This window comes from Camelus bactrianus, chromosome 4 (genome assembly GCF_048773025.1).
Source record: "Camelus bactrianus isolate YW-2024 breed Bactrian camel chromosome 4, ASM4877302v1, whole genome shotgun sequence".
NCBI classification, from domain to species: Eukaryota; Metazoa; Chordata; class Mammalia; order Artiodactyla; family Camelidae; genus Camelus; species Camelus bactrianus.
The window spans coordinates 18,137,754-18,150,263 of record NC_133542.1 but is presented as its reverse complement, the minus strand read 5'-3'; the positions used below and the strand labels follow the sequence as shown (position 1 = coordinate 18,150,263).

Here is a 12,510-nt window from a genome sequence, read left to right as displayed (position 1 = left end):
AAGAATTCCAATTTTCAAGTTTTCCTTTTTATGGTTCTTGCTTTTTGTCTTACCCAAGGATTTTGTTTTCTTTTTTTCTCCCATATTCTCCCTTTTTTAATTAAAAAAATAAGGCATAATTTATATACCATAAAATCCACTCATTTAATGTGTTCAGTTCAGTGGTTTTAGTATATTCACAGAGTTGTGTAACCATCACCACAATCAATTTTAGAGTATTTTCATCACACCTCAAAGAAACTCTGTACCCATTAGCAGTCGCTCTCTATTCTCCTCACTCTCCAGCCTTCAGCAACCATGAATCCACTTTCTGTCTCAACAGATTTGCCTATTTTGTACACTTCATATAAATGGAATCATGCAATATGTGGGGTATTTTTGTCTGGCTTTTTTATGTAGTATAATGTTTTCAAGATTTATATACAGTATAGTATGTGTCAGTAGTTCATTCCTTTTTACAGCTGAATAATATTCCATTATATGAATATATATCATGTATAGTTTATTAATTAATCACTTGGTGGAATGCCTAAGTTTTCTTGTAGGAGTTTTATAGTTTAAGGTTTACATTTTAGCCCATTTTTGTTTGAGTTAATTTTTTATAAGGTGTGAATTATATTTGTTGAATATACCATCCTTTCTTCACCCAGGCAACTTTGTCAAAAAATTATTTGTCCATGTATGTATAGGTCTATTTCTGTACCTAATTTTGTTCCATTGATCTCAGTGTGTAGACATTAATCAAAACCACAAAGTTTAATTATTGTTGCTTTATAGTAAGTCTTGAAATCAAGTAATATGAGTCCCCCAGTTTTGTTTTAAATTTAGCTGTCTTAAGCCCTTTGCTTTTCCATATAAATTTTAAATCAACTTTGAGAAACTACAAAAAAGCCTGCTGTAATTTTGGTTAGAAATGCATTGAATCTGTAGATCAATTTGGGAGAGAACTGACGTCTTCATAATATTGAGGTTTTCAACCCATATACAAAATGTATCTTTCCATTATTTTAGGTCAATGTTTTATCATTTTATTTTTATAAATTTTGCACATATTTTGTTAAATTTAATAAGTATTGCATATCTCTAAGTATTTTGATGCTAGTGGAATTAGACAATTTTTTTGGTTTGTCTTAATTTCCAACTGCTCATTGCTAGAATGTAACATATAACTGATACTTTTTTTTTTTATAGCTTTACTAAACCCTCTTATATGCTCTTACAGCTTTTTTGTAGGGTCTTTTTGTTTTTCATTGTAATGTTGTCTATGAATAGAGATTGTCTTAATTTTTTTTTCTGATATGTATGCCTTTTATTTCTTTTTCTTGCCTGCTTGTGCTGTCTAGGGCCCTTTGGTATGGTTTTGAATAGGAGTGGTGAGAACAAACATTCTTGTTCACAGTCTTGGGGGAAAGCATTCTGTGTTTTAACATTGAATATGATATATTTAGTTTATTTTAGTATAGAGATTTTGTAGATATCCTTTATTAGGTTGATGAAGCTTCCTTTTATTCCTAAATTGCTAATGGTTTTTATCACAAATAGATATTGAATTTTGTCACATGGGTTTTTTTCCCTACATTTATTGAAATGATTATATACTTTTTCAGTTTGTTGATATGATAAATTATTTTGTTTGATTTTCTAATGTGAACCAAATCTGCATTTCTAGGGTAAACTCCACTTGACTATAATGTAGTATCCTGTTTATATATTGCTGAATTTGATTTGCTAATAACATTTTGTTAAGGATTTTTGCATCTGTGCATCTATGAGGGATACTGTTCTGTAGTTTCCTTATAAAATCTTTGTCTGATATGCTATCCTTATAAATAGTTTTCCCTTAAGTGGTTGGTAGAATTTTCCAGTGAAACCTCTGGACTTGGAGTTTTCTTTAGGAATGTTTATGACTATAAATTCGATTTATTTAGTCTATGAGACTACTTACTCATCCATCCATCCATCCCTACTAATCCTGAAGTGGGGATTTGGGTGGCACAGCATATATGACAGTTAGTGTCTAGCTCCTTTTTTTAAAGTGTAAACTTCATAAAATCATGGAGTTTGTTTTGGTCATGTGTAGCTCCAGTGCTCAGTATTCCTGGCACCTAGTAGACGCTTTATAAATGTTTGTTAAATTAACGACTTTAATCCTTTTGAAACTTGGATGTGTCTTATACTTTATATGTGCATTTAGCAGGATCGTCCCCTTTTTCCAGAAATGTTGTTATTAAATTGGTGGCAAATAGAATATTGTTGAAGTCTTCCCAAGAAATGACATTATTGTCATTTGAACAAGCTCTTATGTACTGTTTGTGTTGTTATTCACTTATATGGTTTAGCCTCCCCGCTCCCCCGCCAAAGATTATGTGTACGTATAGGATATTCTGTGGCCTTCTTAATGTCTACAACTATAGATAGGTGAGTGAGTGAATGAATGGGTAAAAGAACTTAGTTTTGAATGTCCAAGTGCTCTGCTTTTCGTATTTTGAAGTGTATTTTGCTCTATGTAATTGTCAGTATTTCTCACTAACCGTATTAGTTAAATCAAGTATTTTCAATGTCATGGAGAACTAGCTATTTAATCTGTGATGAATTCTTTTGGAAAGTGTTCTATCATCTCCTTCTTTCTAAAAGCTTCTTTTTTCATTGACTTTTCTTAAAGTGAAACTCTGCCATGTTATACTTCTGGAAGACTTCAGAGAACTAAGTCTGATTTGGGTTTGACCTGACATAATCGCTGTCCTGTTTAGACTTCTCTAAAACTGAAGTGCCCCCTCTCTGTTTGCTGCTTTGAATAGGGGACAACCAAGGGTCATTTCAGATCCACTAGGGCTTCTCCAAGCTCACGTGACTGTCCTCTTCCGCCCTGATTTATACCTCCTTCCTCTCACCCTGAGACTAACTTGGCTCCTGTTGTTGAGGAAGCTGAAGGTGGATGACAGTTTCCTTCCCTGAAACTTGCTGCCTGTCTTGTCATCCTTTGGCATTTTTATCTCTGACATGACACTCACTCCTAAATTGGATGACACTGACTTGCCCTTGGATGAGAATGGCAGACTTGCTTCATTATCTCCTCCACCTTTGGGCACATGCAGATTTTCCTGATCCAGCTGCTGCTATCCAACCGTATTTCTGCCTCAGCATTAGGTAATGAGCTCTTTTTTCATTTTTATTTCAGAGAGACCTCATCGGGCTTACTGACAGCACTGCTCTGAATGAAATCTTTTTTCTTCTTTCATTCTTTTGAAATTGACCATTGGAGTTGTTTTGCCTTATAAATTAATTTTTTTCTTCTTCCTTCTTTAAATTTTTTCCCCCCAGATGCCCCAAAGTACATGGCATATAACCCATCATTTGAAATGTAAGGAGAGTATTTGCCGTTTTCTTTCAGTTCCTTCTTTATTTAAAAACCTATTTCCTATAAAAAAAAAAAAGCATGGAGTAGGTTAGCATTCATGCACTATAAAACAGTTAGATGAAAATTCTGAATAATAATTGGGGGAAGTGGTATCTGCTTATTACACATTCCCCTTAGAAAACACTGTGAAAAAAGTATGGTTTGCTGTATTTTAGAGACTCCGTAATTACCATGTGATGTGAGTTGTTATGGTAACAGGGTTTTCCCCCTTCCTATTAAATAACAGAGTAAATGGTTGCTTGAGATGTGATTGAATTGTCAGCTTTCAAGCTAATGTTATCCTGATGGGAAAGAGGAGGTGGTGGGGGGGAGGAGACTGAGCAGGAGAAAGAGGGAGGCAGGGAGGGAGCAGAGAGAGAGTTTTAAATGTCCAGAAAGCACCTACAAAGCAATGTGTCATTTTGCTTTAAAAATGTGTCCTCCACAAGCCTTCCCTTCTCATCTTCCAATCACTATTTGTCAGGGGGCAGGAATAACAAAAAATTATTCTGTGCAAACAAGATTACTACTGACAGAAAATTGAAGCCAATTATTTCTTATTTATAAATAATGGGACATTGAGTGGCTTTGGGGGTCTCTAACACTAAGTACAAATGGTTTTTCTTCTGGAAATGTGGGAGGAGTGTGTGTATATCATAGACCAAATGTAGTGGCTCAGAACCGGTGTGTCTGTGTAGCAACTGAAGTTAAATATTTTTTTTTCTCTTGATAATAATATGTACATCTGGAAAGCATGAAAATGCTTTACTTTGTGACGCTATGGTTTTAAAATGAGTAGCAAACTCTTTACCTGTTGATTTTTACATGCTGATCTACCTTACCTCATTCCAGTTTTACAGTTGAACAACCTCACCAAAGCTTGTCTTACTGGATGCAAATTATTTAATGAAGGGCTGTTAAAATGGGAATTTTCTTATACATGAATAATTACATTTATTACCATCACCCAGGAGGCAGAAAACATTACCAAATTTCTGAGCAATGTATTCTGAACAGTAAATTATCTAACTAGGTGGCCAAGCAGTCCCTTCAAGAAAAACATGTGTCCATGAAGGAACAAGCTCTTCTTTTTCATTCTCTTTCACCATTCCCCTTATATTTGTGAATTGTGTTTCTAAGCAGGATATTATCTATTGAGCTAGTATTCTAAGTGTACATAATTAGAACTTGTATGATACAAATTTAAAATTTTAGGAAATTTCAAAATATAAAGTTTACAATACCCTCTTTAAAATTTTGCCTTGTCACTCACGGTGTTTCTGTCTGGAATTAAACATTTCCTAGCCAAAACATTTTGGACATATTTCATAAAATTTCATATATCCTCAACAACTTGCGTTTGAGTTTAACTGTGCCTACTAAAAAAAGTTTTCTAATGTTGTGTTTTTTTCCCACATCATAACTTTCTGTCATTACTTGTTTATAGTAGCATGGTTTTCACATGACAAGATTTTGTCTTAAAGCAAATACTGTACATTTAATTTCGTTAAATTCAGCAGTTACATAAGTGAAAACTTACTGTGAGTTCCATGGGAGGGATTCTGGGATGAACAGGAAATGATCTCTGCCTTTAGGATTGTATGAGATTAAGGTCCATACACAAATAATCAAGATGGAATCTGTTGAGTATTACAGGAGAGGCATATAGCGCACTAGAAGTATAGGGATGGGAGAAATTATTTCAGTAAGTAGAGATAGGAAAACAGGGCATTCAAAGCAGTGGAAGCAGTCAGTGAATGCAAAGGTCCTGTAGAGTATAGAGCAGGCTTGGGAATTGGTTTATAACCCAGGTCAGCCAGAATACAGGTTAAATGAAAGAGAGGAGCAGAAATTCAAATGGGGAAATTGGCTGAGGATCTTAGCCAGCAGAGTTCTTACACGACAAGTTATTTCTTAAAATAAATGGTGTACTTTTGATTCTAAAATACTTTGAACAGAGCCCAAAGGAATTTGGGCTTTATTCTTTAACAAGCCATCAAAGGTTTTTGAAAAGAAGTTCTGAGTTAATGTAATAGTAGCAGCACCATTGAGGATGTATCAGAAGGAGGAAAGATTTTACGCTGTTAGAAGATCACTTAGGTGGCCTCAATAATCAAGGCAGGACCAAACCAGTGAGGAAGAAAGTAGGGACAAATACAGTAAACATTTCAGAGGTAGAGTTGGCCGTTGAGTGGAGGGCAAGGGAGAAGTCCAGGATAAATCAGACATTTCAAACCTGGGTGACTGCAGTATTGATGGGGTAATATTGATAGAAACAGGAAAGATAAAGGGATGAGTGGATTTTGAATGATAATGACAAACAAGTGTACAGAGGGTAATAGGTGTTTGGAGGTGAATATTTGAGAGGTGCATGTTCTGAAAGTAGTGATTTCAAACTGTGTGTTTTACATTTTATTTGTATTGAGTTGTAATCTACATAAAGCAGGCTTCTCCCCTTTTAGTGTACAGTTCTATGAATTTTGAGAAGTGAATACGTTTGTCCAATCAGTACCGCGGTCAAAATAAGAACAGTTCTCTGACCCTGAAGATCTCCCTGTACTCCTTTGTGGTCAGCCCATCACCCTTGTCCATCTCCTGACAAATGTGAATCTCTTTTATGTCCCTCTAGAGTCCTGAGGACCACCACAAAGTAGACCTGGATGATCAAGGGGGCTGAGCACCAAGGCCTCAGCCTTCATCCTTACTTCGTCTAGGCAAATTTTACTTCTCTGTTCTCTGTTTTATATGTTGGCATTTTACTCAACATTTACTTAACATTTGGGGCAGGGTGGAAAAATGACGTAGCTAAATACTCGAGAACTGTTTTTCGATAGTGTTTCCAATACCACTCTGAGCCACTGTTGTCTCTTACCTGGGTTTTTGCAGGAGGCTCCGAGGTTTCTCTGCTTTAACCTTTATCCCCGACAGTCTCTTCTCCACCTAGTGGTCAGCATGATCCTTTTACAATGTAGATTAGATCTTGTCATTCTTATAGTGACCTGACGTCCTAAAAAGTGACCTGGAAGGCCCTGCTTTCTCCTGTGAATTGGCTGCTCTCCCTCTTTGCTTACTCTGTCTGCTGTCACGCGGTCCTTCTTTCAGTTCCTCAGACAGGTCAGCCATGTGCTCACTTTAGGGAACTTTGCCTTATCTTGAGTGTTTGTTTTTTAATTGAGGTAAAATTCACATAACATAAAACTAACCATTTTAAAGCTTCAAGTGTACAATCCAGTGGTATTTAGTATGTTCACATGTGAAGCAATCACCTCTATCTAGTTGTAAAACACTTTCATCACCCTCCAATGAGACCATGTATGCATTAAATAATCACTCCCCATTGCCTCCCACTTCTTCCTCTCCCCCCGCCTCCTCCCTGCCCCTGACAACCACTAAGTTGCTTTCTGTCTATATGGATTTATCCTGTATGAATATTTCTGTCTGGAAATTCTGGAAATTTCATATAAATGGAATGAACATTAACCTATATGGGTGGCTGTACATTGAATTGGAATAGCGTCCTAAAATCTGTTTTTGTTAAAAAATGGCCTAGGAGATCTCTTTTGCCTGTAACACAAGTGGAGAGTAAGGATGTGACTGTATTCAAGCTGTTTCCCTAAGCACCTCTTCAGTAAGGGAAAGAGCAAGAAAGTGCATTTTTAAAGAGATTTATTCACAGCTAACTCCCCAGAACACTAAGACTAGGTATAATCTCATGAAACATGGGGAGTTCAGACTGGTGTCTGGGCTCAAGCACGACTGCGTCCCTGCGCCGACCTTCAGATGTGGTCTGAGCAGCAGGAGCAGGATTAGCTTTAACCTTCAGTTTATAACCTCCTTTTGTAGGTTTCCCGGCATGAAAGTCTTTGTTCCTAGAAGCTCAACGTTTGATTTGCTCATTTTCCTTTACATTTTTTCCGTAATACTTTTTTTTTTTTTTTAAAACTCAGGTTGAAGAAGCAGTTGAGACCATTGTCTTTCCAAAAAAATGTCCACTGCTCTTTTTGCCAATTTGCTGAAACTGTGGAGATTCTCAGTTGTGGAGTGATGTCCATGGGTTATTTGGCAGCAAAATTGTTAAATATTTTGAAGTTCTGAAATAAGAAATAAGCTTTGGTTGTGGTGCTTAAGCGTCCTTTCTGTTAAGTCCAGGTCTCAGAATAAGACTTAAAGATAGTTACTGTATATTATGAAAAGGGAACAGAATTGATAGGAACAAAGGTAAAAGTCCCCACATTTTGGAAACAGAGAGCAAGGCCGTGGACTGATTAATGCCTCCACAGCTGGCAGTGTGAACTAGGTTATCATCAGCTTCCTGGATAACAAGAGAACAGGAATTGGTGGGCCCATTCCTTTAAGGAGCTCTGTTAACATGTGAAGAAGGTTTCCCCTACTGTACTGGCTAGAGTGGGTTCTTCATCAGAAAAACAAGTCACCTGTCTTTATAATTTTTTTAAGTTCATCTCATGACCTGAGTATCTTTTTCATACTGTTTATCTAATTTTTTAAAAAGAAGCAATGGAATGAGGGGTAATAGATGGTAGACAGAATCTCTTTGTTCCCATAGATGCTTCATAATTGTGCCTTGTAATCTATGTGTGTCCGTTTCTGGCTCTCCTGCCCATTTCTGCGCACTCTGCAGACACTGTTCAGTGGATAGTCCTCATATCCTCCCATACATAGACCCTTGCGTGTAGTAGGCCCACACTAAGGCTGGGAGTAGAGAAAATGCCAGAGGCCCTGGGAGCCAGCTATATTCAGAGAGATTGTTCTCTCCCCTATCACAAAGCTCTTGAGAAAATTAATTCCTATAATACAGAAAAATCTCCTTAAACACTGTAGTTATGATGATTCTGGGGTAATTATATAGAAATTTATCCTTTTTCTATATTTGTTGTTGCTTTTCTCTGAGACATAGACTGAAGTTTCAGTTGCTGGAGTTTCAATGAGAGGAGTTACAGGAAACATGAAATGTGATGCACTGTGACTTTTTGTCTTGAGGGATCTTTCTTTAACAGAAGCAGACCTTGGGAAGATTTGTTGCAAGATAGCCATATACTAATAGGTAGAAACAGAAATGGCTATGAAAACCAGATGTTTTGTCTGGGCCTGTCTTCAGAAACAGGATTTCAGTGTTGGCATGTATCATTTTTCTCTTGTTTACCCACACTGATTAAAGGGCATTTATCCAGTGGTGTGCACAATTGCTGTGTGCAGTACTCATTTGCATGCCATCATGGTTTCTACACAACATGATATTTCTGTTGGCAATTTAAGTTTATTACTTCAGAAATTGTCATATTGGTAATCCAGGATGTGAGCAATATTTATTTTTATTTAAAATTACTAGGGGGATTTGTTAGACAATACCTAGTTTCCTGACATTGGCGAGAGGCTCTGCAGACTTTCCCCCTATTTTCAAGGACATATTTGTATTACACATACATCTTAGCTTGTTATTATTGTAGGGTTTTATTTGCTTTAATTTAGAAAATTCCAGGCTTATTTTATTTTGTCTTTACAAGACTCTATAAACTCCTCTCCTTTGAAAATATCCAGAAGATCTTATTTGTGGTTCTGATCCTAGACTGATTTGGTTTGTTTCAGTATCTAAACCATTTAAATGAGGGGAAGGAAAGAATTGATGATACAGTTTTAATTTTAGTCTGTTTTAATACTGTGCAGTCTGACTTATGTTTTGGTATATTTCCCCCACAGGTTCACATCCAGCTTTCCGAGTGGCACCGTGCAATTTTTCTCCCACAGGCCTGGCTTGCCTATATGAACCGTGCCTATCACGCCATTTTACAGGTAATGAAACTGTAGAGTGGGTTGCTTTAGGGAGTGTCTCCTTCTTAACCTTAAGTTTTACTACAAGTATGTATTTTACTATAAAAACACTTAGGAAAATAGCAGTATCAAAAATGCGATGGTATTTTTGCTCATAAAGAAAGTGAGATACATATATATATATAACTGCACTTTAATTTTAAATGTGACGCCTGCCCCAAGTCTGTGTTCCACCCAGACCTCCCCTTGAGTGCTATCCTTCTACGTCCTGCTGCTTTTGGAACATCTCCCCGATGTCCCAGAGGCCCCCCCATGGCAGCCCCACAGCACCTCAACTTGAGCTCATCCTCGTACCCCATGCCTGTGCGCCATCACACTGGACCTGCTCGCATCTCCAGCTTTACCTCTTACCTTCCCCTGAATTTTTGGCCCTGCTCAATTTCCTTCTTTTCCCAAACTCAGCATGTCTTCCTGAACGTCCTGGCTTTTACCTACACCATTCCTTCTGTTGCAGGCACTGCCCCTCCCTCTGCCTGCCTCACCTCTACTTGTTGTCTTGAAGATTTTACCTGTGTGCCTTCCCTCTCCCCCACTGGATTGTGTACCTCTCCTGTGCGCTTCCATAGAACCACATTTGCCCTTTGGAAGCCTTTATCATCTCAGTTATGTGTCCGAGGCCTCCTGGTTGTCTCTGCTCCTTAAAGCCAGGAGCCGTTTGTTCCTCTCTGTTGTCTCAAACCTGACATCATGTCTAAAACATAACAGGTGCTCACTAAATAAATGAATTATACCCAGTTTGACTTTTTTTTATTCTAGTAATACTTTAAGTTATAGTTTGTGAGTTTTTTTAATTAGGATTAATTTTTAATCAGTTTGGGAGTATTGCAACAGTTACCAATGTAAGAAAAAACGAGCTCAGTCCTTTTCCCTAGCTTCGAATTCATTGTTAAGGATGATAGAAAAAAATCTGATGGTACTTGCATAATTTATGGCCTGAAGTAAGATTTTCATGAAGTCTTAGCAAGTGAGGTGTTATGGTTAAAGATAATGGCTGTCCTAAAAGATCGGGGTGATGGGGCGGGAGCGGGTGGCAGGGGCAGAGGAGTGACTAAACAGCTTGGCATTGATGTTCTCATCTTAAATTTAAACCTTGCTACCACATGTTATTGAGTCTAGAATTTATAAAGTACTAATGCATCTTCAGAGATTCTGATTGACTAGAACTGAGTAGGGGATTAGGAATCTCCATGTTTACCAAGCTGCCAGGTGATTTTAATTCAGTCTATCAACCCTACTCTGAGCAAAAGTGTTTTAGATGGTTTCCCAAACTACACTGGAATCTGCATTTTCAAGACATCCTCTTGGAACCATTGTTTCCTTTTGCTTCGCTTACACCACTTTTTTATCCTCAGCAGCATCCAGGCACACAGTTTTGAATAGATGCATAGGTGAATTGAATGAATTGCTCATACACACACTGAACCAATTATAGTTTGTGCTCAAGAAGAGTGAGATTGCATGTCAGAGTATGCACTTTTTTGCACATTGTTTTTCCCTGTGTAATTTTGCAGTGTTTACCTTCCCCAAACATTTATGGAGCACCCTTTACTGGCCAGGCCCTATGCCATGTATGTGTGGAAAAGAAGGAGGAATTAAAGTGTTTCTTCCTCTCAGTGAGCAACCAGTCCAGTGCAGGAAACCTAATGTGGGCACTAGCAGCTCCAGTACAGATCTTGGATGCTTTAATAGAGGATGTACAAAGCCCTACAGGCACCTGGAGCTGGCAAGAAGAACTCCTTCTCCAGAAAGACCTGAGAATTTTATTTAGCTCTTAGCATAAGGAAGGCTAAATTGAACAGGATTATAGTATTGCATATAAATGACAAACAGTTGATTTAAAAAAACCCTCCATGGTTGTTGGGTTTTTTTTTTTTTATAATAAGAGCTACCATTTGTTGAATAACTAATGTGTGTCCAACACTTAACGTATATTATTTCAATTAATCTTTACAGAAGCCCTTTGAAATGGGTGTTGTTAACCTCATGTGTAATAGGATTGTAGATGGGGAAGCAGGGTTAGCTAGGAAAGCAAAGCAAACAGCACAAAATCAATGAGAGAACTAGAACTTAACCTGCTTTTGTCTGACTCCAGAGCCTCAGCCTTTTCCACTGTTCATGCACTTTCCCTAATACTGTTATTAGTTGTAACAACAAATAATGCCAACTGGTTTAATATTTAAGAAGACAGATCTATTCATAAAAAGTCTGCTGAGTATTTTTGGTGATACAGGTCAGTTATTCTGCCTTTCTACTATTGTGGGTGATAGTGTCTATCTTTATCACATAAAATCTCTTTCCTTTGATTTCTAATAAGTCTAGTTCCATTGGGAATTGGTGATTAAGAAGTGAAACTCAAAAGTATAGATAGACTATAATAAGAAGATTTTCAATATTATTTGAAAGTCCAGCAATGCTTTTTAGGCTATCACTATTATTTGAAAATATGCTGGTGCATTTTTAGTGTTCATCAAGTCTTTTTTTAAATGAGCCCACACACTTAAATAGAATTTATGGCATCTTAGAAGAATTAGAGCAACTGCCAGACTTCTCGTCTATATGAAGAATTTCTCTCCCGGAGGATAACTCTTCTGTGCAGGAATTATAGTTAGTTCCATCTGGTGCTAGACATATTTTGTAGCATTAAACTAGAGGATCGTTTAGAGGAGCCATGTTTTATTCAGTAAGCCAAGGAGATATGCTAAAAGGTGCATTCTACATTATTTCCCGGAGGTTGATTATAATGTGAATAAGTTTGAGATGTGAACAGTTCTAGTGCCTTTTGCTTAGGCGTCAGCTTCCAGCCTTATCTAATTTTTCCACAAGAATGTGGGGCTTTGAATTACAAGCATATCAAAGTGGTTGACATGGGGGTGTATTTGGATTTCTTCCCATTAAGATGAAAAATGCAGATACGAGTTGATGGACAGTTCCAAGTCCATTTTGGGAAGGTGCCCTCTACCGTTGTCTTTACCTTGCTGCCCTTGTGGGATGCAGAGCAGGTTAGAAGGGCTCTTAGGGACTGTGAATATGACCTCAGACAGGACAGAGGAATTAAAACAGGTCGACTGCAGATGCTTGTTCCTGAGTTGGTCAGCCTGCTGCACAAGAGTCTGAAATCAAAACCAGTCAGGAATTGTGACTCCTAGCAAAATACTCTTTGACCACTTGTAAGGGTTTTTTGTTTGTTTGTTTTTAATGTGCAGGTTTAGAGCTAGGGAAATTGCTCACTGTAATCAGCAAGCTTTTGGTTACAAAGGCTGAAATTT

General features: G+C 37.5%; 1 protein-coding gene across 6 annotated transcripts in view; it reads left to right on the top strand.

The window, feature by feature from the left end:
- FOCAD (focadhesin) overlaps nt 1–12,510 on the top strand; it is a 237,482-nt gene that overhangs the window by 159,822 nt on the left and 65,150 nt on the right. For all 6 annotated transcript variants that reach the window (XM_074361508.1, XM_074361510.1, XM_010946018.3 and 3 more), the window contains one exon: nt 9,113–9,205. In XM_074361508.1, the coding sequence (XP_074217609.1) occupies nt 9,113–9,205 (93 nt within the window). The remainder of the gene's footprint in view (nt 1–9,112; nt 9,206–12,510) is intronic.